We start from the raw sequence: 27438 nt of genomic DNA, 5'->3' as shown, positions 1-27438 counted from the left end.
AGCTTGCCCCAGACCCCACAGTGACAGAACCATGATTTGAATATAGGCAGTCTGGCTCCAGAATCCCATTATTAACCAATATACTAACTATACTTATAAGGAAAAAAATATTGAGAGGTTTAGAAAGCAGGAGATAATTTTTTTTAACTGAAAACATTGAAAGCTTATGCATAAGAAGACTTAATAAACCAAATATACATAAACTCAGTAAAGGTAAAGATCATTAAATATGTATTAGCATTACTCAAACTTTTATGTCTTAAGACTCTCTTAAAAATTAAGAGAGGACCCCGGAGAGCTTTTATGTATATCTTACATTGTTTACATTTGTTGGTATTTACAGTATTGGAAGTTAAAAGTGATACATATTTTAAATACAGAAATACACACTCATCTGTTAGCTTTCATATAGCCCCTAGAAAATTCTGCCTTGTACTCAGAACAGAATGTGAAGGAGGTAACATCTTAGTATTAAGAAAACAGTTTTGACTTTGTGGACCCCTATAAAGGCCTTAGGGATTCCCACAAGTTGTTGGTCTGGGTCACACTTGGAGAATCACTGATCTCTATATTCATTGCGACTCCTATTTTAATCCTAGCAGGTTTAAAAAAGAAAAAAAAACAAAAACTTGACATGCTGATTTAAAATTTATATAGATGAACAAAGGGCCAGGAATAGCCAGAAATAATTTGTAAGGTGAATAAGGATGGGGAACCTAGCCAACCAGGTATCAAGGGTCATTAGAAAGCTGCATTAGTTAGGGCAGTATGGTATTGATGCAGGCTTTCTAGTGGGACAGGAGAGCACAGAAACTGACCCTACACACATGGCACTTTGTTAGAGGTAGTAGATTAAATCAGTGGGAATAGAAGTACTAGTCAGTTAATGCATCCAGGGAAAAAATGAGGGCAGGCACCTTAGGGCATACAAAAAAAATCAACTCTGTATGGATAAAGGACTTAAATATTGAATGCAAAAATGATGAAAATATGGACACATACCTTTCTCACCGTTGGGACTTCTCAAGCAAGACATAAAAAGTTAATGTTGGTACATTAAAGGAAGGATTGATAAATTTAATTGCAGTAAGATGAAGGAAGTTCCCTGTTCATCAAGAGATACTTTGATGAAAAGATCCTCTTCAAATCGTAAATATTTGTGTAACATTTAGGGGGTGGTAGAAAAATAAGATAAGGGAGGTACCCCTGATAGGTAGGTATAAGATGTTGGCAATGTTTTAGTTCTTGTTTGGGGATGCAGGTTCACAGATGTTCTTCATAAACACACCCATAAATAAGCAAATAAACTGTAGATGGACATATAATGACAGAGTATCATGAACCAAGTATTACGATGAATCCAAATTTGTCAGCCAAGTTCCCATTACTCTCCCTCACCCCCCAAAAAACACAATGAATAAAATACAGTCTATTTTTATCCTGATCCCATAATAAAAGACCCAGCATCTTATCACAGTATGGTAATAAAAAAAATCCATCAAGGGAGAAAGTCAACTTGGATTCCACCTTCTCCCAGAGGCCTTCCCCAGTGACATAAATCCCTTCAGAAAGAGTTAAGCACGCTCTCCCAAATTGTACCTTTATATTGTTTTTGGCTGCACATACCTGATAGCACTGTAGGTAAGACTTTCATCAACCCTACTATTCTCAGGGCTTATTGATAATAATTTATGTCTCAACTTTATATCCCTTATGCCTGCCATATCAAGTACTTAGTGTTTGTTGAATGAATAAATGAGTGAAGGACCACATACTATAATAAGCGATGTATTACTTTAAAAGAAATTTTATAAAGTACCATTAGAACAACAGAAGATGGAAATATAAAAAGACTGACCTCCATGCTGATATAACCTCTGTTCTCACAGATGCCTTGAGACAATTAAGGCAGTGAAATTTCTTGTCTGTCTTAAGCTTGAGGATATTGGGACAGGAGATAGAGAGAAGGTCTTTTGACCCACCTATTCCTCAAAAATTTTAAGAGATAACTTGATAATTAAAAGGACATCTATTATTCTGTAAGTAAAATTTAAAAGCTCAAGGAAAGGTGACACCAGTTTGAGTTTCTGTATCAGTGAGTGTGTTAGCGATCCTTTTCAGAACAGATGCCTACAGTCACGGGGTAAAAGAAGTTGGGGTGGAGGGAAGAGAGCTGGGAATTAGGTGGAGAGCCTACAGAATTGCAAATAAACCTCCATTCTCACACCTTGGGTGAGGTCTGGCCCTAGTTAGACTCTTAATACACAGAAACAGGTGCTGTGAACTGACCCTGACCCCCCACCTTGAGAACAGGCATGCTCTTGACGTTTATTTTAGTGTAGCTGTCGTGATTATTGATTTCTTAAACACAAAATCATTTGTTCCTTAGGAGTTTGCAAACACTTCTGGATGATGAAGGCAATGACTTTGGGGAAGTATTTCACGTCTGTTTTAATGTGAGTAACAATAATGAAATTGCAGATCATATTTAAACTGATTAACCTTTGTATACGTACCTTTAGTAAAAAACCAAACTGAACCAAGCTAGTACAAAAGGTGCTTTTGTTTTGTTTTGTTTTCATTTTTCATGAGCAGGGTGTATCAGTTAGCTTTTACTATTTAGCAGCCAACATCTAAACTTAGTGGCTTAAAGCAAGAAACGTGATTCTATGGGTTTCCGGACAGGGCTGACTTGGCCGGGCTGCACGGTCCACAGTGGCCTTGCTCACATACCTGGTCATTGGCAGGCTGGTCAGTTTATGGGGTGTCCTCTGGAACAGCTGTCTCTGTGCTAGTGGTCTCTTGTCCTCCAGGCTCTGAGGCGTCTTCACAGAGTGGTCTCAGGGTTACACAGAGTGGAAAGAGATGGCAGGCCCCAACACCTCAGCTTCTTTTCAAGGTTTTGCTCCTGCCATACCCTGTTGGCCAGAGTACTTCACATGGCCTCACCCAGATACACGGGCCAAAGAAATAGACTCCCCCCTTGATGGGAGGTGGGTCACATTGCAGAGGGGCAAGAATACCGGGATGGGAGGAACTGGTGGCCTTTTTTTTTTTTTTTTTTTGCTAATCTACCACACTGGGTCTGTACTGTATAAAGTGAATACTGAGGTGGCAATTTTCCAATTAATTTTTTTAGTATGATCAGCTGAAATAGATAATTCAAGTTTTTGTAAAAAATTCATTTTCCATTCTGCATGATAAAGGTGGTAATTTTTTATTTATACATTTCTCGCTCATTTTTATGACAAAAAAGTACATTTCTACAAATTTTTGAGGAAAAGAGGTGTGCTCCAAAGTGTTTTTGTTGATAGTAGATGTTTATGATTACTTGGGAGATACTATATGAGTTCATTTGTGGTTACAGGTGCACTGGGACAAAAATGATGTAGACTTAATTCCTGATGGAAGTCACGTAATTGTCAGCCAGACTAACAAGTAGGTACAAAGAAATGAAATGTTTGGGTTTTTTATACACTATATTTATTTCACTGGACTCTGAAAATTCCTTGTAATTATCATTTTCCTGTCTTAAGTAATCACTTTTCAATAAGGCAGAGAGTTGGTGCATATTGTGTATATGAGTGTGTCTCCTGGACTTTGTATTCTGGCTGAGAAGGAAATGGCTTTCTTGGGGAGGCCTTCCTTTATCTTCTTGTCTAGAATGATACCACTGACTTCTCTCTTTATCCCCTTGCCCTGCTTTACTTTTTCTTTTCATGTCACACATTACCTACCTTTTGGATTTTTTGCTTCTTTACTTATCAGTGTTTCCCCCAGCTCTAAGGAGCTGCGTGATGGCAGGGACTTGGTCTGCGTTGCTCACCACTGTACTATATCCAGTACCTAGAGTGGTCCACAGCGGTGCCCGGTCCCTAGCAGGCACTTAGTTTTGTTAATATTATTAGAGGTTGCTGTGGTATCTTGATTTCCTGGTACCTAATGGGATGCCATTTAAAGCCATAGAGTTTGGGATCATAGAATGAATGTTCCCTTGATAACTGGGCAGAGTAGCAAAGAGATGTCTAGTGAGCCTGCTAGCCTAAGCCAAATGTTTTTCTTTGATTTTTTTTAAATCTTTATTTTAAAAACCTTTGTATTGTAGCATAACATACAGAAAAGTATACAAATTATAAGTTTGCAGATCAAGAAACAGAACACTTCTAGCTCTTGGGTACATTTTATGGATAAGCCCCAATTTATCCATAGTATGACTGACTGCCTCTGGCCCCTTTCCGTAAAAGAATTAGCAAACGTGCCCAAAGGAAGAAACTGCAAGTCGAGTGCTGGGCTCACCTCAGAGAGTTCCCTTCTCTCTTAGTCCAGAGGCTTCTTGAGTCTTGACTCAGATTCGGAAGCCTGGAGCTAGATGTGCTTTGGTGTGTTACCCGGCTCTTTCCAGTTCTTCCGGCCGGGAACATTTGCTGCCAGCTGCTCATCATAGCTAGATGCATAAATCCCCTTTTTGTTTGTGTCTAACCACAAATAATATTACTCACTTTGACAAATTCATACAGTACAGAAGAGTGTAAGATAAAATATGAAAAGTTTCCTCCATCTCCCCAGCCCATTCCCCAGAGCTGATCACCGATAACAGGTCAGGTTTTATTCTTCCAAACTTCCTCTTTTCTAATCTGACAATTCTCCTAACTGCGTGACCTTGAGCATCATGTACCTTCACTGTGGCTCAGTTTCCTCTTCACCAAAATGCCCCAAGAACCTGCCTCAGAGAATTTTATGAAGATTAAATTAGATAATATGTGAAACACAGCTCTAAGTTCATGGCACCGGTTGTTAGGTGTTCTAGCTCTTTATTTTTATCATTCTTTTCACCCCCTCCCCTACTTTTGTTCAGGATATTACAATAAGCTGAAATCATTTTTTGTTTCGTTAAAGGAGAGACTATGTTTCTAAGTATGTCAATTACATCTTCAACATCTCTGTAAAGGCAGTTTATGAAGAGTTTCAAAGAGGATTTTATAAAGTGTGTGACAAGGAGATTATTGAATTTTTCCATCCTGAAGAACTCAAGGATGTGATTATTGGAAATACAGATTACGACTGGGAAACATTTGAAAAGGTACTTCATACAGGCCAAGAAGTTTAAATTAAAATTTTGTTTGTTTGATTCTTGAATTTTTTTTTTTTTTGCATTTTTCTGTAGAATGCACATTATGCACAAGGATACGACAATTCACATCCCACCATAGTGATGTTTTGGAAGGCTTTACACAAATTGACTTTGGAGGAAAAGAAAAAATTCCTTGGTAAGTATTACATCAGGAGTAGTTCTATAGAATCATGGCTTTTTGTGAGATAAGGAAGTCTTGTTTGTCAGAGGCACCATTTACAATGAGTCACAGTGTAAGAGCCACTCCTAGTCCAGTTGATGTCCTCTATGCCAGGCTGTCCCAACATCAAAAACCAAATGTTAATATAGGTCTTTTTCCTTTGATTTTCAACTCTGCCTGTTCTTTTCTTTGAGCTAAATATTGAGCCTTCTTTCTGTCACTGTGTCATCATTCAGTCACCCAGGCTCTGTGGGATTAACCAAGCTGTATAGTCACTTGTCTCCAGTTTTCTGCCTCACCTTTAGATTTTGATCTCAGTTTTATGCCGACTTGGTGGTTTTCCTGAGACTTGTTTAATGACTTTCTCTCTCATTTTCTTACTCAGTTTCTGTACTTATTTTTGAGAAACATTTGTCTTCTTATTCTTATTTTTATGGATAACATGTATGTTGGAAGATACTCAGACTTCTTCAGAAGCCCAACCTAACTTTCCAATCTCAACTCTTAGAGGAAATCTTTGTTCTGGCCAAGTAGTTCTCTTGTCCGTACAAGGGACAAGGTGTCCAGAGCTCACCCTGTGCCTCCCACCTCCAGCTTTCTCAGAAGATCCATCCCTGCCTTGACCCTTCACCTCCCTCCTTGTTGCCCCTCTAAACCTTTCCCTCTTTAAAGGTTCAACTTAATTCCCAACTGTCAGAAGTCTCCCTGGTCATCCCAGCCTGATTCTCCCTGCTCTGAAGTACAGCATTTACACTCAGGAGGGACTTAGATCCATGGCACCTTGCTGGGCTGCCTTACACCCTTCTTTTTTTCTCTTGCTGTTTGTCTTTTCCTATACAATCTAATATTCCCAGCCAGACTGTAAGCTGCTTGAGAGTAGTGGCTCTGTGTCAGACTTTGTCCTAATAATGGTCTCCAGCGCAGCTCAGTGTAGGACTCTGCACGTGTGTGTTGAATAAACACATTTTCTCCCTATAAATTTTGGTCTCAGTGAAACAGATCACTCATTTTTATTCTTCCTTTTAGTATTTCTTACAGGAACCGACAGAATTCAAGTAAAAGGTTTACAGAACATGAAAATAACATTTTGCTGTCCTGAAAATTTGAATGAGAGAGATCCCATAAGAGCACAGACATGTTTTAGTGTCCTCTACCTCCCTAAATACTCTACAATGGAAAGGGTGGAAGAAGCACTTCAGGTAGCCATCAACAACAACAGGGGCTTCGGCTGACCCTGCCCCGCACTCCTTACCCCTTTGGGGAAATGCTTTCAAAAATAAAATTAACTCAAAAATTAACATTGAAGTCTTGCTGACTGTTCAGTGTGTTTATCTGCCTTTTGAGAACTGCTCTTTTTACACGTAAGATGTATTAATAATGATATAGATTAGGCTGTTAAAACAAGGTGATCCTGAAACATGAAACGAGATAGAAGTTTTTCTTTTCCCTCATAAACGTCTGGGTAGTTTGTCCAGGGCTGAAATGGTTCTTCTCCCTCTCAAACTGCTCTAATAAAAGTCATAGGTGACTTTCTGTTTGTAAATTTCAGTAGAAAATTGCCCATTTCCATCTCAAATATATGTATGGCCTTGGAAACCTCTGACTACTTTCTCCTCCAAGCTCTCAGGAACTGCACGGCTTGCCTTCTCTTGGCTACCTTCCCATGTCCTTTGCCTCCTTTTCTGCCTGCTTCTCTCACTCCCTGGACCTAACGTGGTGTAGTTGTCTTTCTCACTTTGCACTCCTTCTCAATGCCACGACGTCAGCTGTTCCTTCTGTGCTGCTGATACCTAGCTCTCTCTCTCTGACCCACAGGAACTGATCTACTCCAGCATCACAGCCATTTTTTCTGAGTAGTCCATGTCTCTACCTGCATGCCAGAAATCTAGATCTGCAAGGCAGAGTGAGCTGGACCCCTGCTGCAGATAAAGTTTAGTTTTTGGAGTGAGAAAACTTTCATGGGTAGTAGTGGGAGAAAAAGGGAGTCTAGGGCTGTGCTGTCCAATATGTGGCTATTTAATTAAAATTAAATGAAATGTAAAATTCAGGTCCTGTCACACTAGCCACATTTCAAATGCTCAGTATCTATATGTGACTGGTGGCTAATATATTAGTACAAATATAAGGACTTGCCACCAAAGGGGTCCATGACACACAAAACCCCTGCAATTTTGCATGTGCTTTTTCCCTCCTTTTTTGTGAAGGAGAGCCAGTGTTTATCAGCTGCATATACCAAAACAATTTTAAAGCGATAAAGTCCATTTGCATTAACGCTGTTATTACAGCTCCCGAATCCTTCCTGATGTGCCCCCTGCCCAGCTCCAGCCTGGTCTCCCACCACTGCCCTGCACACATGGTGTGCCACATTCTAGTCAGCTGTAACCACCTCCGTTTCCTGAACGGGCCACAGTCTCTTTCCTGCGTTTTCACACAGTCTGTCTTTTGCCTGGAACCCTCTTCTCACCCACCCCTACCCTTCCTGCTTCCTCACCTTATGTCTTCAGTTCCACCTCCCCCATCCAGGTTGTTTCTCAGGATTCCCTGTGGAGATCATGGCTATCTAGTGGATGCCATGAGAATGAATTAGTGTTTGTGGAATACGGCTACCTAGCTCTGCATTTCCCATGTGTAGTCTCTGGTTCCTCCTGCTTGCTTAGCTACCAGGGGTCCCGTAAGTTAGCCAGAAGTGCCACCTAGTGGCATGTGTGGAAGACAGCAGTCACCTCCAAATGGACTGTTTCACTAAGAGAGACAGAACTTAGAAAAGGGGACAGGCCTTTCCCTCCTCGACTATGTGCACTAGTGAGAATTTACTGTGGCTCTTGGCTGTAGCAGGTAACTTCATATTTCCTACCTCACTTAAAATGCCCACCAGCTCTGGAAGTAGGTATCATCATTTCCATGTTACTGATGCAGAGTCTGAAGTTCAAAGAGACTTCGTTAAAAGCCCCTCTGCAAGAATGGAAGAAAATGCAGAGGGAGAGTAGGTCATAGCAAGGCCTTTTTTATATCCTCAGAGTGAAAAATTCCCACTTAAAAAGCTGGTGGGAAGGCTCTCATTAACAAGGTGGTTAAATACGATCCCTGTCAGTGATGCGGATGAGGACACTAGGGAAGATAATCTTAAGAGGCTCTGAGGGGGCAAGAGGTCCCATGCCACTGTGTCAGTTGATGGTTGAGGAGGAAGAGTCCCAATTAGTGATAGAATCAGTGGGTTTACAGTGCACTGGGAGGTGGTGCGGTCAATGTGATGGTGCGTGTGGCATGAGTTCTGAAATGGGAAGCTAGTGAAGGAGTCCCCATAAAGGACAGGCTGTGCTGTGAGGAACTTAGGAAAGGAACCCACTAGAAAACCGATGGAGAATTCCCAAGAAAGGGTGTCACATCTGAGACGGTTACTAGAAGTAGCAGAATGTAGTGGACAAAATATAGAAGGCTTAAGACTTGATTGGTTGATGTTGAGGTAACGGGGCTGTCAACACTATTAATCCCTAGGCACCAGAAAGTCTGGGGACTACGTGGGCACAATCATCAAGTAGTTAATTTCTTCCCTTTGGTGGTGGTATTTGGCATCTGCAAAACTCAGGAAATATACATGAAATACTGTTAACTGGGTACTCAGAGAGGAGCTGCAGCAGAGGATCTGGGGGAGGGGTCTGCCCATGGGAGACCCTACAGGGTCCTGCTCGGTTACATGACCATAGTGAGATTTAGGGTAAATTAAAAAGAATAATGCCATCTCAGGAAATGATGGGAACCTCTATAGTCTTCTGGGTTATTTGCATATTGCCATAGGGTAATTTTAAAAACAACTTGTACTACAGTATACACATTGAATTAATGCAATAGAAAATACATCTTACCTCATGTTTTAATTTTCTTTTGAAGGGGAAGAATCACTGTCTACAGCTTCTGTTAAACTAAGATTCTATTAAAAATCAATTAAGTTTATATTCAGTTCTTAGGTTTCTTTAGCGTAACTACTGAAACATTTATGTTATACCTCTGAGACAGTTACTGTACTGATCAGTCTTGTTAAAATTCAGGAAAATCAGTAACTTTTAATGTGTCAAATGCTCATTCCCTCAGTAGTGCTAAATAGGTCTTCTATGGCAGGAAATGTGGCTCAAAACATAGCCCTAAATCAATAGGACATAATCAGCTATTTGCAAGTCTTTCAACCCCACCTCTAACCCCCAGAGGCATATACTTTCCTGGGAAATCACTCTAGTTTGGCTATTAAGTGCCTCTCTAAACACAGCTTACAGTTTAAAATTTAGAATATTTTGTATTTTCTCTTCCTTAGAATCACAGTCTTGTGACCAAAAGAAAAAAAAAAAAAGCCTGCAAATTGTTTTATGGAAAATTTCAATGTCTTATTTTATTATTGTTAATATAAGCATCTGATGCTAAAAAGACAAAGGTAATTTTACAAACTCAGAATTTTTGCAAGTTCGTGAAATTTCCATTTTATTTTAGTTTTATATGACATTAGTTCAAATGCATTTCTCTACAGGGAAATCCTCTGGAATTATTTTAGTCATTCTTAACATGTGATTTTACCAAAGACTCTGAATCTAAAACAAACATAAAACTTCAAATTAGTAACTTTTAGATGAATGGGATAAGAAATAAAGTCAGCAGATGATGGCTGGGGCTATTAATTTCCAACAAGACACTTTGTTGAAATGTTTCTTCTGAAACACCAGGTATAATTCACCTTCAAAAAACAAGTGCAGAACCCAAGTACAATAAAGAAACCTCTGCAGCTTAAGCCTCCCATAGTCCTAAACCTCTGAGGAGCTAGGCAAAACCTCTTTCTCGCAAATTAAGTGGGTTTCCAGTATTTCCACGTGGTTGAGCTTTCAGAGACAAACATTCAGGCATATCATTAGTATAGACCACCTTGGCTCCAGCTGCATCAGTTATGCCTGAAGAGTTTAATACCCATCCAAGTCCAAAGGTGGAAGAACACATAAACGGGGATGGTGATCGGCAAGAGCAGACTGTAAAAGCACAGGCTGGCTGTGCTCGTGCAGCCCTGTGGGAAGTTTTCTTCCACAGAGGCTGAGTATAACAGTCCTGCTAATGACACCAAGGGAATAAGGACAGTCAGTGTAGGGAGAGACAAAAACATTCTTCTCCCCGACTTATTTCCCACCACCCTGTTTTTTTTGTTTTTTTTTTTTAAGTAGGTGGTATTTCAGAAAATTTAGTTCTGTGTTGTTTCTAAGGATGATCTAATGCCGCTCCGTTTCTTCTTGCTTCTTATTCTGATGTGTCATCCTAGCTGCCTGTGGTATCATATTAGGAATCCCATCAATAACTGGATAGGCTATTCCTAACTCTTCATTAATCAATTCATTTGTCGATGCTTCATATCTGAGGGGAAAGCAAAACAAAATGAATCATGGAAAACAAAATGCTTGGAAGACCTTGATGTTCAGTGAACAGTAACATGTGTCCAATTCTTGACATTGAGTCAATCCCTATTTATCCGAAAGATTCTAGGTTAAAGGTTAAGAAGGCCTTTACAAAAATCGGCTAGTCCAGAACCAAAAGCCAAAGGGCAGCACACGTAGCTTACATGCTTAGAATCGTACATGGCATTTTCACAAGAATGCGGAAGCTACTACAATATTGTCCATCATCTTGGCTTAAAAATCGTAATGCCTTGGACTAGTCCTGAATCCCAAGAGTTCATAAACCTGGCTGTACAAAAGTATTACTTAGGGTCCTTTTAAGAAAATATCTAATCGCTCAGGGCCTCACTCAGACCTACAGACTTGGCCCGCCTGGGGTGGTGCCTGGAAATCTGCATTTTTAAAAAAGGTCCCCTGGCGATTCTAATGCGCAGCCAGTGGCGAACCTATCTATAGAAACTCTTCGATCCAAGCCTACGAGTCGGCGCTTTGACTCGGAGGTTTAGAGCTCGGGTCCCTTCCGGCCTCCTCTCGCCCTTCCTGCGAGCTGGCGGGCCCGGGTCCAAACAATGGCAGCGAAGAATACCCGGAGTGACCTAAAAAGCTCCCCAGTGGCTGTAAACGGCCATGCGGCCCACTTGTCCCCTCCCCGCGACCGGAGGCCACCCGCAGCGGGAGAATCTCACCTGAGCGGCTTCTTGGAGAGCGGGCACACCAGGAACTCCAGCAGCGCCGGGTCGAAGGCCTGGGGCGGCTTCCTCGTCCTCTCGCTTTTCTCGGCGGACGACAGCGACCCTGACGCGTGCAGGCACCTCCGGGCGACGGCGGATGGCGGCGCGAGTGTCCCCCGCAGCGCTGAGGCGAGCCGGCCGCACGCTCCGCTCAGCATGGTCCGGCAGCCCGGGACTGACAGCCCGGGTCCAGGCCTCTCCAGCCGAAAGTTCTCAGTCCAACTCCGTCGGCCAGGCCCCGCCCCCCGGTGCTCTGGAAAGGCCGCCCCCGACAGGTGGCGGCTAGCTCTTTGGTTCCGGATGCGCTCCGGACCCGACTGCTTTTCCCGATGCACCGCTCGGAGATTGAGCGCTCAGCCTGCCGCCGGGACCTCTTACGGCTGTTCCAGCGCGTTTACACATTGCAAACAAAATGAGCGCTTAAGTGAGAAATGTCTTGAGTTTTCAGCAGGGCCTATCGCAAGGGTGCCAGGAAGCCAGTGGCCGGACCTCACAGTCACACAGTGGTACGCTGGGACCTACGTGGTTATCACCAAAATGAGGTTTCAAACCCACTGTCATATTGGGTATGTGAAAAGCATTACTTTGTTTTATGTCTTTACCACAGTTCCTGTCACGTCGTTTGGCTTTTTTTTTTTTTATTCTTTAATTTAAAAGAATTTAAGACCCTGAAAAGAACGGCTTAGTCTTCTTAACCTCTAAGATGTCCAGATTCTTACCCTGCGGAACTCATCGTGAATTCAATCGCATAATAATAGCACAACTAATTTGTTTCTGTAAGTGAGCTTGGAAACAGCAAGGAGTCTAAGTAGCTGTGTCCTTAAGCTAAATGGGTGATCTATTCAGTGGGCTTTTCGCCCCACGTTTGCCTCTGACTCTCCAAGGAAATGATGCTGGTTTGATCTATTTCTTATTAGTGTACTGGATAAGTATTTGGGCTCTGGGGCCTGACAGCTTGGTTCCAGGTAAATAGTTTACTAGTTGTAGGACTCCAGCAAATGACCTAACTACTCAGTTTCCTTATCTGTATAATGAGATTAATAGTTGTTCCTACCTCATGAAATTCCCTCCTGGGGATTAAAATATGGTACTTTATGCAAAGAGCATTCGGAAGAGTCCCTGGGACAAATTAATGCTCAATTCATGTTATCTATTTTTATTTTAATTTTCTCCATTCTTTCCAGTTCATTATACTAGAAGATTCTTTGTTAGTGGTCAATTTTTTCCCTTTGTTTTGCTAAGTATTGACTTGAACCTTTTGCATCTTTGGGCTTTATCATTTTACACTTTGAGCTCCTGGGAAGTAGGGTTGGGAGTGAGGGATATATAGATGCAAATACAAGATTATATGTTCAGATTTCTCTTCCATTCAGCAGTGTAAAAGTAGAGAAACTTTTATATTGTTTGTTTGCTCAGAAAAAAAAAAACCTACTACGTTATTTGATGGTCTTTGTTCACTAATGCTCAGAAGATTTCAGCATAGGGCAGTTGTCAGGGATGTACCCTTAAGAGGGCCTATTGTAAAGTTCCAGTGTTACCTTCACATTATTTCCTACTAGGGCAGTGGTAGGAATTAATTTTTCAGGTACAGTTAGTTGATACTTTGGGCCCTAGGGAAAGAGTGAACTATGGGAAAGATACATTTCAGCGAGGTATGGGGATGTAGAGCTTGACTTCTGTCAGCACAGAGAGGGCCCTGGGCAGGCCAGAACCTTGGCCCCTGTAGGTTTGGGGCACGCACCCATGCTTAAGACCAGCTTCATTAGCCTCATCTCACCTCCCCGGGCTGAGAGATCCCTATCAACTGGGTTTTCTAACCAGTTATAAATAAATTAGTTTCAGTTTGCGTCCACATAGAAGGTTTGAAGCAGATCAATTTAATTTAAATTAGTATTGAGGAAATGGAGAGTAACAGCAGAATATTGAAAATATTTTCAAATTTATAGCACCCCAAATCAACATCTAATATTTAAGAAACATCTGAGTGTGTGAAGCATTGGTCTAAACCATGTAAATATTTAGTTGCAAAATGTCCCTAAACAGCCCTCACTAATTAAGGAATCTAACTCATTTCTGCATGTAGTACACTAAACTGAATGTAGGTGACAGCATAGAATTATAAAATCATTAGTCCTTTTTTTTTTTTTTTTTTTTTTTTTTTTTTACTATTGGCATGACTCTGATCTTTCCCATCACAGAGCTCTGGGCTCAGGGACCATATTAGCTGTGTGATCTTGGGAAAGTTTCTTAAACTCTCTACGTCAATCTTCTCATCTGTAAAAATAGTATAATAGTACTACCTACCTTATTAGAGTTGTTGAGGGGATTAAACAAAATGATACTAATAAAGCAGTTAGCATAGGGGCTGGTCCAGCCTACACATTTAATGAATGTTATCAGAGCAGCAAAATTCCTTATTGCGGTGAAGCTGGAGAAAATTCTGATGAAAAAGGAAAGCACAATGTACCAATGGGAACCTGACGTGAAATTTTTATGGTTTTCAATGTGGATAATATTGAAACACAACTCTTGGGTTATCATACACATTAAATGAGATAGAAACCTCCAGGTAGAGAAGAGGCTAGGATATATATTTTAATAAAGTTCCATAAATACCAAATTTGGGACATTGAAATTTGGGAATCTCTGGTTCAGAGAGAGAAGTTAAAATTACTTTTCCACTAGATGGCGTCATCCAGTATTTGAACTCACATTTATTCCTGCTTGTACTTTTCTTTCTGTGATTATAAAGATTTGATTTTATTTTGCCAATTGTTTCCTTAATTTGATGACATCTATTTTAGGAACAAAAGTCACAAAAAATTTGTTAATAAATTACAATTATAACGGGTTCATTAAAATCAAGGATCCAACAGATAAATGCACAAAAAGTATGAAAAAAATCACAAAAGAGAAAAATACAGTTGATCAATAAATGCATAAAAATATTCATCCTCAACAATAGAGTAATGCAAGTTTCAAACATCAAAGAACTTTCCATTTCTCACCTATAAAAATTATAAATATTTTAGAAGTGTAATTCTTAATTCTTTATATTTGCCATTCACTTATTAATTTACTGATTGCCTGCTATGTGGCAGGTACTGTCTAGATTTATCAGAGTTCTCCAGGGAAACAGAATTAATTGTGTGTGTGTGTGTGTGTGTGTATGTGTGTGTGTGTGTATGTATGGAAGGGTTTATTATGAGGAATTGGCTCACATGATTATAGAAGCTGAGAAGTCCTAAGATCTTTCTGAAAGCAGGAGACCTAGGAAAGCCAGTGGTGTAAATCCAATATGGATCTGAAGGCCTGAGAGCCAGAGAAGTAGGTGGTATAAATCCTAGTCCAAGGGCAAGAGACGACAGATGTCGCAGCTCAGGCAGCCAGGTAGGAAGCAAAAGGCATGAATTCCTTCTTCCTCCACCTTTTTGTTCATTCTGACCTATGATGGATTGGATTATGCCCAACCACTTTGCAGTGGGCTGTCTATTTTACTGAGTCCACTGATTCAAATGCTAATCTCATCTGTCCCTCACAGACACACCCAGAAATAATATTTAATCTGGGCACCCCTTGGCACGGGCAAGTTGACACAAAAAGTTAACATCACACTGTCCTAGAAGCTGGAGCTGTCCTCTGGATATACCATTATACAGTGTTAAAAACTCATCACAACAATACCAAAATGCTTATTAAATATAATAAGTGAAAAAAAGCAGGACACAAATTTTATGCACAAGTACAATTATTTTTTAAATCAAGAACTTAGGAATAGAAAAAAAAATGAATAAAAACCAAATGTTGGTTGTGTTTAGGTGGTTAGAATATTAGTGAATTGTTCTTTAACTGTTTCTCCCTCTTAAATTTTTCTTTAATTAAGTAGTTTAAAAATGTAAATATTACCAGTTAATATTTGAGGTTAATAATTGATAAATGTGTATTTTATTTCAAAACCATTGATTCAGTTAAATGAATATTTATTGAGAACTTCCTGTATTCTCAGTATTATAACAGGAGGTAAAAAGAACGGGTATAAAAGTGTGAAAGATACGATCTCAATTTTCAAGAAGTTCATAGTGGAGTAAACAGCATAGGATAAAGTTAACTAAAAATCCTAGTTTATATATGATGCATTTCTTTGTGTATTTATTCAACACTTGTTGAGTTTACATTGTACATCAGATACACAAAGGAGGGAGGGAAACCTGTACCTGTACCACAAAGGGTTGGGGAAGTGTCAGTAAAGAATGGGTCAGCTAGCACTATCAGATTATTTACTTAAGTCTCAGGCATCACCCATTTTATCCCCTTTTATAAGCTCTTTTAATCCATGAAAACAAATTTGAATTTTGCAATGGGGACATAGACACTTGCTAGCAGAGATGAGTATGATGAACCATCCAGACTATATAGCAGCTCAGATAAGAGTAAATAATGCAGGTTTGAGTGGATATTGAAGGGCTGCATGTTAATACACATTTTAAATGGCTTCTGTATATAAGTGTCAGATTTCAAAACTGATCACAAAAATGGCCAGGTTTGATCTTCAGCTTAAAAGTTCAACATAATTAGATTGTGAACATGTGAAAAGAGGAATGGTATTTCTTAAAAAGCCTCATTACCACTATTTTGTTCTTTAAAATAGCCTTTTCATATGTATTTTGAAATACTTCAAAAATAAGAAAAGAGGTCACTAAAACTATAAGTGTATCAAAGAGGAAGTATCTGAATAAGCAACTCCCCATTTAGAATAAAGGAAATCAAGGAAAAATGGCAGGAAGTTCTTTGCAACTTGGCTTGGAATAGGAATAGTAATAGTACCCATCTGTACCGGCTGGTTTGGCCCTCTCAGCCTCCATCTCACCCTCCTCCTATCTGCAGAAGTTGGAAAGCTAAAAGTACATGTTCCAGACTCTCCTGCAGCTAGGGATGTGAATGTGCAGTAAGTTCGCACTCATGAGATGTGAAAGGGAGACAGAGTCCAGCATCCCGCAGCAGGAGAGCTGACAGGCAGGCTCTGACAGACACGAGGTTTGTGTGGCTTGGATCTGTGTGGCCCTCTGGACACATCTGCTCTGACATGAGGCAGCTGTGGCAGCAACAGCAGTGGTCACAGCAGTAGCTGCCTGCCCTCTGGATGAACTTAGAGCCCAAACTCCAGAGCAAGCCCACTATTTCTGCTCTTCCAGTGAATTTATAAGCATATACTTTGTCTATTAAATTCTTTTATACTGGAAATACCTAGAATAATTTATGTTTTCCTATCCTGAACCTTGAGTGATAAACTACCCCAGTGTGTTGATGTGAGATTAAAATGTAATAATATATGTAAATCACTTAGAATAGTACCTGACACTTTGTACTCAATACATGCTACTTATTTAAATTTTTGTTAGAGAGATGAGTTCAAGCTGAAAAGAATGAACTAGGCCTTAGGTTGAAAACGATGGCTTGAAGGCCAGATGGAGCCCACCACCTGTTTTATAAATAAAGTTTTATTGGAACACAGCCACTACCATTTGTTTACACACTGTCTGTGGCTGCTTTCATTCTTGAAGGTTACAGTTGCAACAGAAACAGAACAGACTACCAAGCCTAAAATATTTACTATCTGGCCCTTTAACAGAAATAAATTTGCCTACCCCGATCTGAACTATCAAAAAGGAGGAGAAGCCTGAGGATTGGGAAGCATTCCTGAAAACAATCATCCTCTTGACAGAGTTGTCATATTTAGGAAAAATAGTTTGGGAAGTTTTCTTTCTGCAAGAATTCAAAGTAGAGCATTGAGGAGGGGAAGATACTACACAGGCAAAATTATTTTTTTTTATTCAAATATAATCAGTTTACAATGTATCAATTTCTGGTGTACATATACATACATATATTTGTTTCATATTCTTTGCAAAATTCTGATATAAGTAAAATTGGAGGGATAAAAGGAGGTAGAACTGACATCACCTGAGGCCTCAGCAAGTAATTTGCCATTCCCCAAGGTTTTTGTCTGGATCATGCAGCCCAGCTTGGAAAGTGACCATGTAGGAAGCAACCTACCCAGTCTGTGCTACCTGTTTCACAGCCAGCTAGTTGCCAGTTCTTACAATCTCCTTCTTCATAAATCCCCTGGCGTTCACCCACTTTGATCTTCATAGTCACTGTTCTAGTCTATGCCTTAGTAATTTAAACCTGTGGTTAACTGAGTATACTCCTAAGTTCCCTGTCTTTACATTTTTTTCTCCTTTAAAATTCCACTTTAAAAAGTTTCTCCTTTTCTTTCTCATTGGCAACTTTGTAAAAAATTTCACAGAAAGAAAAATTATTTGTGCTTGATTTATGGTTTATTATTTTTCAAAAGAGTCATTAACACATTATAATCACCCTTAGGGTTCATTCTTGGTGTTGGACAGTCTCTGGGTTTGGACAAATGTATAATGGCATGTATCTACCAGTATGGTATCATACAGAGTATTTCCACTGCCCTAAAATCTTCTATGCTCCACCTACTTTTATGTTTGATTTTACAGTTCTATATGTGTTTTCAATTTTGACTAAGTTTCTTAGCTTTTATCTCTTTTTTTGTTCACTCCCTTTTCTTTTTGCACACCCTGCCTCCCCCTTCTTCCCCACTTCCTTCCTGCTGCTGGATAAATATGATCTGCATAATCTGACAGTGCTTTTCAAACTTGAATGTGCATATGAGTCACCTGAGAATCTTGTTAAAATGCAAATTTTGATTGAGTATGACTGAGATCACAGTGAATAGCTGGCTTGTACGCCTCATTTCTTAAAAGCTTCCAGGTGATGCTGCTGAGTTTCGGACCATACTTTCAGTAGCAAGACTAGAACAGTGATTCTCAGACTGGGATGATTTTGGCCTCAGGGGACACTTGACAACGTTGTGGAGACATTTTTGATTGTTACAGTTGGGGTGGTGCTATTGGGTAGAGGCCAGGAATGCTGCTAAACATCTTATTGTGCACAGGACAGCCCCTCACAACAAAAAATTATCTTAAATATTATAAGTACCTGGTGTGTATCTTCTATGACTCTAACAGGATTTGGTTATTGTTGTTTTAGTAGGAAAAAGCTTTCCAGGTTGCTCCCAGTGAGGCCTGGGAAGTTCCCTCTTCTTAACCATTTCCTGTGACTGAAAGGGTTTCTTACATGATACTAGGAAGAACTTTTTTTTCTTCAAAATGTCTATACTAGCCCTCAAGCCATATCCTCTTCCAATTTACTAGGTGAAAATTATGAATGGAATTTTTCATGGTGTTAATATGATTTTAAAAGCCTCATAATCCTAGAAAAGGTTAAATAATTAAGGCAGCAAGTTTGTAGGCTTGAAATGTGTGATCTTAATGACTGTTGTATTAATTATCCATATTTAGGCCAGTGCTTTATGAGGTCTTAGAAAACAACTGAAGCAATTCTCAAAATGATAATCAATAGATGTTTTACTCTGTGTACGTTTCCAGTGAATCTTGAGATTGTATCAAGCAGTCCATAGTGTAAGAGTTAATGAACTTTGAAAGAAGGCTTTCCCTGTATTCAGGTGAGGAAGACAGGGACAATCTCTAAGGGTTCTTCACTCTCACTGTAGGAAGCTGTGTGTTCCATGTTGAAGAGATTCAGGATTTTGATAATTCTAACTTGATTTGACTTTTCAGTGATGTAGCCTGCACCAAAGAATTGTTGCCAATGACAAATATGATGACTACCAAAATCATGATTAAGTGAAAGTAAAAATAAAAGTATATTTATTTAAACTACGGTTGCAATTCCAGGGTTTTGAGAGCCTGCTTTTCCTAATTTTCACAGCCTGTCGGGCATCTGTGGCTGACTCAGAGTCCAGCACTGACTTCCTGGCCTGCCAGGCACTGACTGCCAGGCCTGCCAGCACCTGGGGCAGAGCCCTGGGATTCATTCTGCCCTGGTTTCTTCTTGATTTCCTTCCAAAGGGAAATAATAACCAATTTCAAAACAGTGTTTGGTCTTGTCACTGAGGCTGTTTTCTTTTAATGTGATGATCTCATTGAAACATAATTTATTCACCAACTTATAGCACTCATAAACTGAACAATGTTATATAAGGTGATCAAATCAGACAGAATGACCCTCTTAAACTTATTAGCTCATCCCCCCCACCCCCGCCAACTCTCCCTCCTCTTTACTAAACCATCCACCGAATGATACCGCCATCCACTGAGTCACCTGGGCCCCAGAACTGAAGTCATCCTGTACTGCTCCCCTCCTCTCACTTCCCACACGCAGTCAGTCATCAGGTCCTGCCATATCCATCCCTTAATCTAGGTCCTATTTTTCATCAATAGGCTTTTAACAGGTCATGCCTCCAGTCTTTTTCCACTTCATCCCCCACACTGTTGCCAAAATATTCTTTTAATGTAAAAATTAATCACAAAACTTACTGAGTAAAAACCTTTGCTTAAAATGTAATTGCTGGCAGGGGTAGGATATAGCTCAAGCACTAGAGCACATGCTTAGCATGCACAAGGTCCTGGGTTCAATCCCCAGCACCTCCTTTAAAAATAAATAAATAAACCTAATTACCTCCCCCCTTTAAATAATAAATAAATAAATAAATAAATAAATAAATAAATAAATACATAAATAAAATGAGTTAGTAATACGTGTACCAAAAATGAATAAAGCTTGGAAAAAACCTAGTGGTAAGTAATTTTAAAAAAAGTTAACATTGTAAACTGACTATACTTCAATTAAAAAAATATATGTATATATATAATTGCTGAACTCCTGAATGTGATTGCTCTAGGGGAATTTCTGGCTTTCGTCCTCCTGATGGCCTCTGAATTTTTATATATTTTATATGTAAATTGTATATGAATATCTGTATTTAATAAGTAGACTTAACTTTTAGAGCTATTTTAGGTTCACAACAAAATTGAGTGGTAGGTACAGAGAGTTCCTACATATTCCCTCCCCCACAAACACACACAGCCTCCCCCACTGTCAACATCCCCCATCAGAGTAGCACATTTTTTAGAGTTAGTGAACCTACATTGACACATCATCATCACCCCAAATCTGTAGTTTCCATTAGGATTCACTTTTGGTGTTGTACATTCCATAGGTGTGCACAAGGGTATAACGACAAGCATCCACCATTATAGTATCATACAGAGTATTTTCACTGCCCTAAAAATTCCCTGTGCTCCATTTGCTCATCCCTACCCCGAACACCCTGGCAAACACTGATTTTTTTTAATGTCTCCATAGTTTTGTCTTTTTCTGAATGCCATATATTTGGAATCACACCGTGTGTAGCCTTTTCAGATTGACTTCTTTCACTTAGCAATATGCATTGAAGGTTTTATTTTCATGATTGACAGCTCATTTCTTTTCACTGTTGAGTAATATTTCGTTGTTTGGATGCATCATAATTTGTTGATCCATTCATCTATTGGAGGTTATCTTGGTGGTTTCCAAGTTCTGGCAATTACGAATAAAGCTGGTATAAACATTCTTGTGCAAGTTTTCGTGTGGACATAAGTTTTTAACTCATTTGGGTAAATACCAAGGAATGTGATTGCTGAATCATATGGTAAGAATATATTTAGTTTTCTAAGAAACTGCCAAACTTCTTCCAAAGTGGGTGTATCACTTTGCATTCCTACCAGCAATGAATGAGATTCCCATTATTCTACATCCCTGTCAGCATCTGGTGTTGTCCATGTGTTTTAATTTTTGCCATTCTGATTGGTATGTAGTTATATCTCATTATTTTAATTTGCAATTCCCTCATGATGTATGAAGTTGAGCATCTTCTCATATGCTTTTTTTCCATCTGTATATCACCTTTGGTGAGGTGTTTATTCAGATCTTTTGCCCATTTTTAAAATTGGGTTGTTCATTTTCTTGTTGTTGAGCTTTAAGCGTTCTTTGAACATTTTAGGTAACAGTCTCTTATCACATATGTCTTTTGTAAATATTTCCTCCCAGTCTGTGGCCCATCTTCTCATTCTTTTTGTATGTATTTTTTCATATGGGAATAAATAAAAATTCAGAATCATGAGACAGATATAAATTAGAAATATTTTTTCATTAAAGACCTTTTACTTTTACTCAAAATAATCTTCCGTATCCAATGTCTATTTCCTGCCCTCATTCCTCAGTTTTCTGATTGCAGCGTTTCTCTTCTTCACTGCTAAACTCTTTCAAAGATGTGAGCAGGGATTTTTGACCCCTTGTCACTCTGATTTATGAGAAGCAAAAAACAAAGACGTGCACCCAAGGTCAAGCAGTGTTGCCTTGACTGAGCCACTATTTCTCTGTCAAAATAATTGACATTGATGACATTTGATTATAACTTGAATTTTCTCATTTGGCACATTGAGAGTGAATCCTCACCGGTCTCTTATAATGATAGAGCGAAGGAGAAAGAATGGAGATCTTTCTCTTGTCATGGAGTAAGATATAAAAAAAAATCACAGAACATCCCATTCTCAGTTCCATTCCCTTATTATGATGAACACAAATCATCTCCTGGGCATGCAGTGACCTACTTCAAGGTACCTTGCTTTCTTTGCCTCTGATCGTTTAACAAGTTAGTTATTCACAGATGCAGACAAATGCCAAGAACTCCCAACTCCACTTCCATAGGACTGTGCAGAGTTTCCTAGCACAGTGGCATATGAGCCCTCAAGGAACTGGCCTCTGCCTCTCTCTAGCATCTCTTACTGTGGCCACTCCCCATCTTGGAATCAGCCATTCTGAATTATTTTCTGCCTGACAAATACTCTAGGCTGTTTCATACTTCATTATCCTTCGCTCATGCCATTCCTCCTGCCCCAAATACCCTTCCCTCTGTTTGTCCATCTAAACCCCTATTTGTCTTTTCAGACCCAGTTTTAACACAGTGTCTTTCAGGAAGATTGTTCTAACTCTCTCCTTTTCCCGGATCCCTGGGAACTGGCCAGTCTATCCTTTGTGTACAATGATTGATTACACACACACTCACGCACACCCCTCACCTATACACCTATACTGCTTCACTGCATTCATTCACTTATATGTCTGTCTCCCCTGCTAATCTGTAAGATCTTTTGGGTCACATGCCATGTATGTTTTTTTTCTTTGTCCCTGCAGCTAGCACAGTGACTAACACATAGCAGGTTTTAAATAAATGCTTGTAAAATGAATGTAACATGTCCAGTACCAAATGTTTGGTTGTTCCTCTTAACTTGCCCAAGGAAAAAATTACTATGCAGTTATAGAACATGCCAGGAACATAGCTACTGGCAAAAAAGGAACAGCACAATTAACTTTTGTCTTTCAATTTAGAGAAATTCTAAACATGTAAATTCTTTTCCAGTCCAGCTATAATTTTGAGCAACATAAGTTAGGGTGGCAGTACTGGAAGGAGTACTGTATTAGATCTGTCTTCTGAATTCTTTTTTGTTTGAGGTTATATATATATTTTAAATTTATATAAAAGTTATAAAAATAGAACAAAGAATTCTTATATACTCTCAGTAAAGTAAATAGCTTTCCATAGCTAGATTAAAAAAAAAAAACTGAGAGTAACATGCAGACCTGAGGTATAAACACTTCAAAACAAAAACAAAACAAGATTTGCATTTCTCTGATAATTAGTGATATTGAGCATTTTTTCATGTGCTTTTTAATCATTTGTATGTCTTCCTTGGAGAATTGCTTGTTTAGGTCTTCTGCCCATTTTTGGACTGGGTTGTTTATTTTTTTCTTATTGAGTCGTATGAGCTGCTTATATATTCTGGAGATCAAGCCTTTGTCGGTTTCACTTGCAAAAATTTTCTCCCATTCCGTAGGTTTTCTTCTTGTTTTATTTCTGGTTTCCTTTGCTGTGCAGAAGCTTGTAAGTTTCATTAGGTCCCATTTGTTTATTCTTGCCACACCAGTCAGAATGGCCGTCATTCAAAAATCCACAAATGACAAATGCTGGAGAGGCTGTGGAGAAAGGGGAACCCTCCTACACTACTGGTGGGAATGCAGTTTGGTGCAGCCACTATGGAAAACAGTGTGGAGATTCCTCAAAAGACTAGGAATAGACTTACCATATGACCCAGGAATCCCACTCCTGGGCTTGTATCCAGAAGGAAATCTACTTCAGGATGACACCTGCACCCCAATGTTCATAGCAGCACTATTTACAATAGCCAAAACATGGAAACAGCCTAAATGTCCATCAACAGGTGACTGGATAAAGAAGAGGTGGTATATTTATACAATGGAATACTACTCAGCCATAAAAACCGACAACATAATGCCATTTGCAGCAACATGGATGCTCCTGGAGAATGTCATTCTAAGTGAAGTAAGCCAGAAAGAGAAAGAAAAATACCATATGAGATCGCTCATATGTGGAATCTAAAAAACAAAAACAAAAACAAACAAACAAACAAAAACAAAGCGTAAATAAAGGACAGAAATAGACTCACAGACAGAGAATACAGACTTGTGGTTACCAGGAGGGTGGAGGGTGGGAAGGGATAGACTGGGATTTCAAAATTGTAGAATAGACTACACTGTATAGCACAGGGAAATATACACAAAATGTTATGATAACTCACAGAGAAAAAAACGTGACAATGAGTGTGTATATGTCCATGAATAACTGAAAAATTGTGCTGAACACTGGAATTTGACACAACATTGTAAAATGATTATAAATCAATAAATCAACATTAGCTTAAAAAAAAAAGAAAACAAGAGATATTATATTATCAGAGTATAATTACCAAAATCAGGACATTGATATTGATACAGTGTTATTGTATAACGGTCAGATTTCAGTTTGATCAGTCATCCCATTAATGTTCTTTTATAGCAGAAGAAAAAACATTTCTGGTTCAGGATCTAACCTCGGATCAAACATTGCATTTAGATATCATGTCTCATTTGTCTGTTTTAATATGAAATAGTTCCTTCATTTTTTTTTTTTTTTGTCTTTCATGATCTTGCCATTTTGAAGCATTCAAGCCAGTTACTTTACAGCAAGTTCATTCCTTGATTTGATTTTGTTTTTTAAATTGAAGTGTAGTCAGTTACAATGTGTCAGTTTCTGGTATACAGCATGATATTCCAGTCATGCATATATATATACATATATTCACTTCATTAAAAGTTATTACAAGATATTGAATATAATTCCCTGTGACATACAGAAGAAATTTGTTTTTTTAAACCTATTTATATATATATTGGTTAACATTTACAAATCTCAAACTCCCAAATTTATCCCTTCACATCCCCTTTCCCTCGGTAACCATAAGATTGTTTACTATGTCTGCTAGTCTGTTTCTGTTTTGTAAATGAGTTCATTAGTGTCCTCTTTTTTCCTTTTTCTTTTTTGGATTCCACATAAGAGTGATATCATATGATATTTTTCTTTCTCTTTTTGGCTTACTTCACTTAGAATGACGATCTCCAGGTCCATCCATGTTGCTGCAAGTGGCATTATTTTATTCTTTTTTATGGCCGAGTAGTATTCCATTGTATAAATATACCACAGCTTCTTTATCCAGTCATCTTTCACTGGACATTTAGGTTGTTTCCATGTCTTGGCTATTGTATATAGTGCTGCTGTGAACATTGGGGTGCATGTATCTTTTTGAATTAGAGTTCCTTCCAGACATATGTCCAGGAGTGGGGTTACTGGCTTGATTTGAGAGTCAGGTTATACATTTTGCCAGGAATACCACAGAATGATGCTGTGTCCTTCTCAGTGCATCAGTCAACCAAGTAGCATTACCAGTGATACTAACTCTAAACATTTTATTAAGGTGGTGCCTGCAAGTTATCTCTGCTGTAAATCACTATTTTTCTCTATGTAGTTAATAAGTATCTTATGCGGATGAGGTTATATTTAAAGCTAAATAAAAAGGAGAGAGTGTAAGTTTTCCTAAGAGATCTAATGGGAAATTGTTTAGCTCTGTTATTTGACCTTCCTCAAGATTACATATTTAAACTAGAAGACTGTTTGAAAATGACAATCTTCTCATATTTTGAGTGCTTCAGCCACAAAATTATTTATGGAAGCAAGATGTACCTTGGAATTCTGTAGAGCTAAATATTAAAGCCTTAAGTAAATGGGAGTCCTGCATTCAGCAGCTCCTCAAGCGGATGAAGCTATTGTTTCTACAATGCTCTATGCATTTGGCTCACTGTTGGCTCACTTTTGAAGAACTTCTGACAGGAAGATAATGTCCTATGCTATTAGTCATACTTTACAATCAAAAGAACAGGTTTATGTTGGTATTAAAGCAATGAGTCTAACTTTCAGTCTCTTTGTTCAACCCACATATTCTTTGAGAACTGTGCTGAAATTGTACAGGTGATTTGATCCATGTTTACTTGTTTTCCAGAGTTATAAATCTAGCACAATAAATAGAATGCTTTTAAACTTCTCTTTCCAATGGTTCTGTCATGGTAAAGGAATCGTGGGTATTTTTATGCTTGTTAATTTTTTGAGGTATGATTGACAAAAAATTGCATGTATTTAAGGTGTCAATGTGATGATATTCTGATATACATATACACTGAAATGATTATCATGATTAAGCTAATTAACTTATCTATTACCTCACATAGTTGGGTATGTAGTGAGAACATTTATGGTTTACTTTCTTACTATCAAAATATATAGGGCATTTTTCACAGAAGTAGAACAAAAAATTTTTAAATTTGTATGGAAAAATAAAAGACCCCAGATAGCCAAAACAATCTTGAGATTGAAGTAGAATGGAGCTGGGAGGCATCACTTTCCCTGACTTAGACTTTACCACAGAGCTACAATAATGAAAACAGTATGGGACTCGCACAAAACAGACACATAGATCAATGGAACAGGATAGAGAGTCTAGAAATAAATCGATGCATTTATGGTCAAGTAATCTATGACAAAGGAGGCAAGAATATACAATGGAGAAAAGATAGTCTTTTCAATTAGTGATGCTTGGAAAACTGGACAGCTACATGTAAAAGAATGAAATTAGAACATTCTCTAATACCATATACAAAAAAGCTGAAAATGGATTAAAGGCCTAAATATAAGACTGTAAACCATAAAACTAGAGGAAAGCATAGAACACTCTTTGACATAAATCATAGCAATATTTTTTTGGATCTGTCTCCTAAAGCAAAAAAAAAAAAAAAAAAAATCACAAAAGCAAAAAATAAACAAATAGGACCTAATTAATCTTAAAAGCTTTTGCATAGCAAAGGATTCCCTCAACAAACAAAAAGACAACCTACAAAATGGGAGATGATAAGGAGTTAATATTCAAAATATATAAATAGCTCAAATAACTCAACATCAAAAACAAGCAACCAATTAGAAAAATCGGCTTTTTAAAATTTGCATTTTTTAAATTGAAGTATAGTCAGGTTACAATGTTATGCCAATTTCTGGTGTACAGCATAATGTTTCAGTCTTACATATACATAATATATTCATTTTCATATTCTTTTTCATTATGGAGTACCACAAGATACTGAATACATTACTTTGTACAAGGGTTCCCTTTTCTCCACATCCTCACCAACATTTGTTATTTGTGCTCTTTTTGATGATAGCCATTCTGACAGGTGTGAGGTGATACCACATTGTGTGTTTAATTTGCATTTCTCTGATGATTAAGTATATTGAACATCTTCTCATGTGCGTTTAGTAGTTTTAATTGTTCATTTTTTTTTACTAGATTCCTTAGGATTTTCTATATATAAGGTTATAATATCTGCATATAGAGATAGTTTTGCTTCTTCATTTACACTCTAGATGCCTTTTATTTTATTTTATTGTCTAATTGCTCTTCTAGAACCTCCATCATGATGTTGAATAGAAATGGCAAGAGCAGACATCTTTGCCTTATTCCTGATCTTAGGAGGAAAACATTGTCTTTCACTATTAAGTATTATGTTGACTATGGGCTTTTTGTAGGTGGTGTAATGATCTTTGAAAGAATTTATAATGGTTAC

At 38.5% G+C, this 27438-nt stretch overlaps 3 protein-coding genes and 1 long non-coding RNA gene across 7 annotated transcripts in view; 2 read left to right on the top strand and 2 right to left on the bottom strand.

The window, feature by feature from the left end:
* The window catches only part of HERC5 (HECT and RLD domain containing E3 ubiquitin protein ligase 5), a 37826-nt gene extending 31230 nt beyond the window's left edge, over positions 1-6596 (top strand). For all 3 annotated transcript variants that reach the window (XM_032498193.1, XM_032498192.1, XM_032498197.1), the window contains 5 exons: positions 2390-2456; positions 3368-3438; positions 4897-5080; positions 5165-5267; positions 6318-6596. In XM_032498193.1, the coding sequence (XP_032354084.1) occupies positions 2390-2456; positions 3368-3438; positions 4897-5080; positions 5165-5267; positions 6318-6523 (631 nt within the window). In that variant the 3' untranslated portion in view covers positions 6524-6596. The remainder of the gene's footprint in view (positions 1-2389; positions 2457-3367; positions 3439-4896; positions 5081-5164; positions 5268-6317) is intronic.
* A 3138-nt stretch (positions 6597-9734) lies between these two features.
* Positions 9735-10460, bottom strand: PIGY (phosphatidylinositol glycan anchor biosynthesis class Y). Its single transcript, XM_014557532.2, has one exon. It carries the CDS (start codon positions 10426-10428, stop codon positions 10213-10215), a length of 216 nt encoding a protein of 71 aa, XP_014413018.1. The 5' UTR covers positions 10429-10460; the 3' UTR covers positions 9735-10212.
* Positions 10461-10468: 8 nt separating this feature from the next.
* PYURF (PIGY upstream reading frame) lies at positions 10469-11702 on the bottom strand. Its single transcript, XM_032498238.1, has 2 exons — positions 11401-11702; positions 10469-10673 (listed from the first exon to the last, which is right to left on the bottom strand). The coding sequence occupies exons 1-2, from the start codon at positions 11601-11603 to the stop codon at positions 10532-10534; spliced, it is 345 nt and encodes a 114-aa protein (XP_032354129.1). The 5' UTR covers positions 11604-11702; the 3' UTR covers positions 10469-10531.
* Positions 11703-11765: 63 nt separating this feature from the next.
* The window catches only part of LOC116669249, a 35585-nt gene continuing 19912 nt past the window's right edge, over positions 11766-27438 (top strand). The window contains exon 1 of one of the 2 annotated variants that reach the window (XR_004326579.1): positions 11766-12011. This is a non-coding gene — a long non-coding RNA (uncharacterized LOC116669249). The remainder of the gene's footprint in view (positions 12012-27438) is intronic. The other variant, XR_004326578.1, reaches the window with a different exon arrangement.

Source organism: Camelus ferus, chromosome 2 (genome assembly GCF_009834535.1).
Source record: "Camelus ferus isolate YT-003-E chromosome 2, BCGSAC_Cfer_1.0, whole genome shotgun sequence".
In the NCBI taxonomy this organism is placed as follows: Eukaryota; Metazoa; Chordata; class Mammalia; order Artiodactyla; family Camelidae; genus Camelus; species Camelus ferus.
The sequence above is the reverse complement of the archived record's forward strand: the minus strand, read 5'-3'. Positions and strand labels throughout refer to the sequence as shown.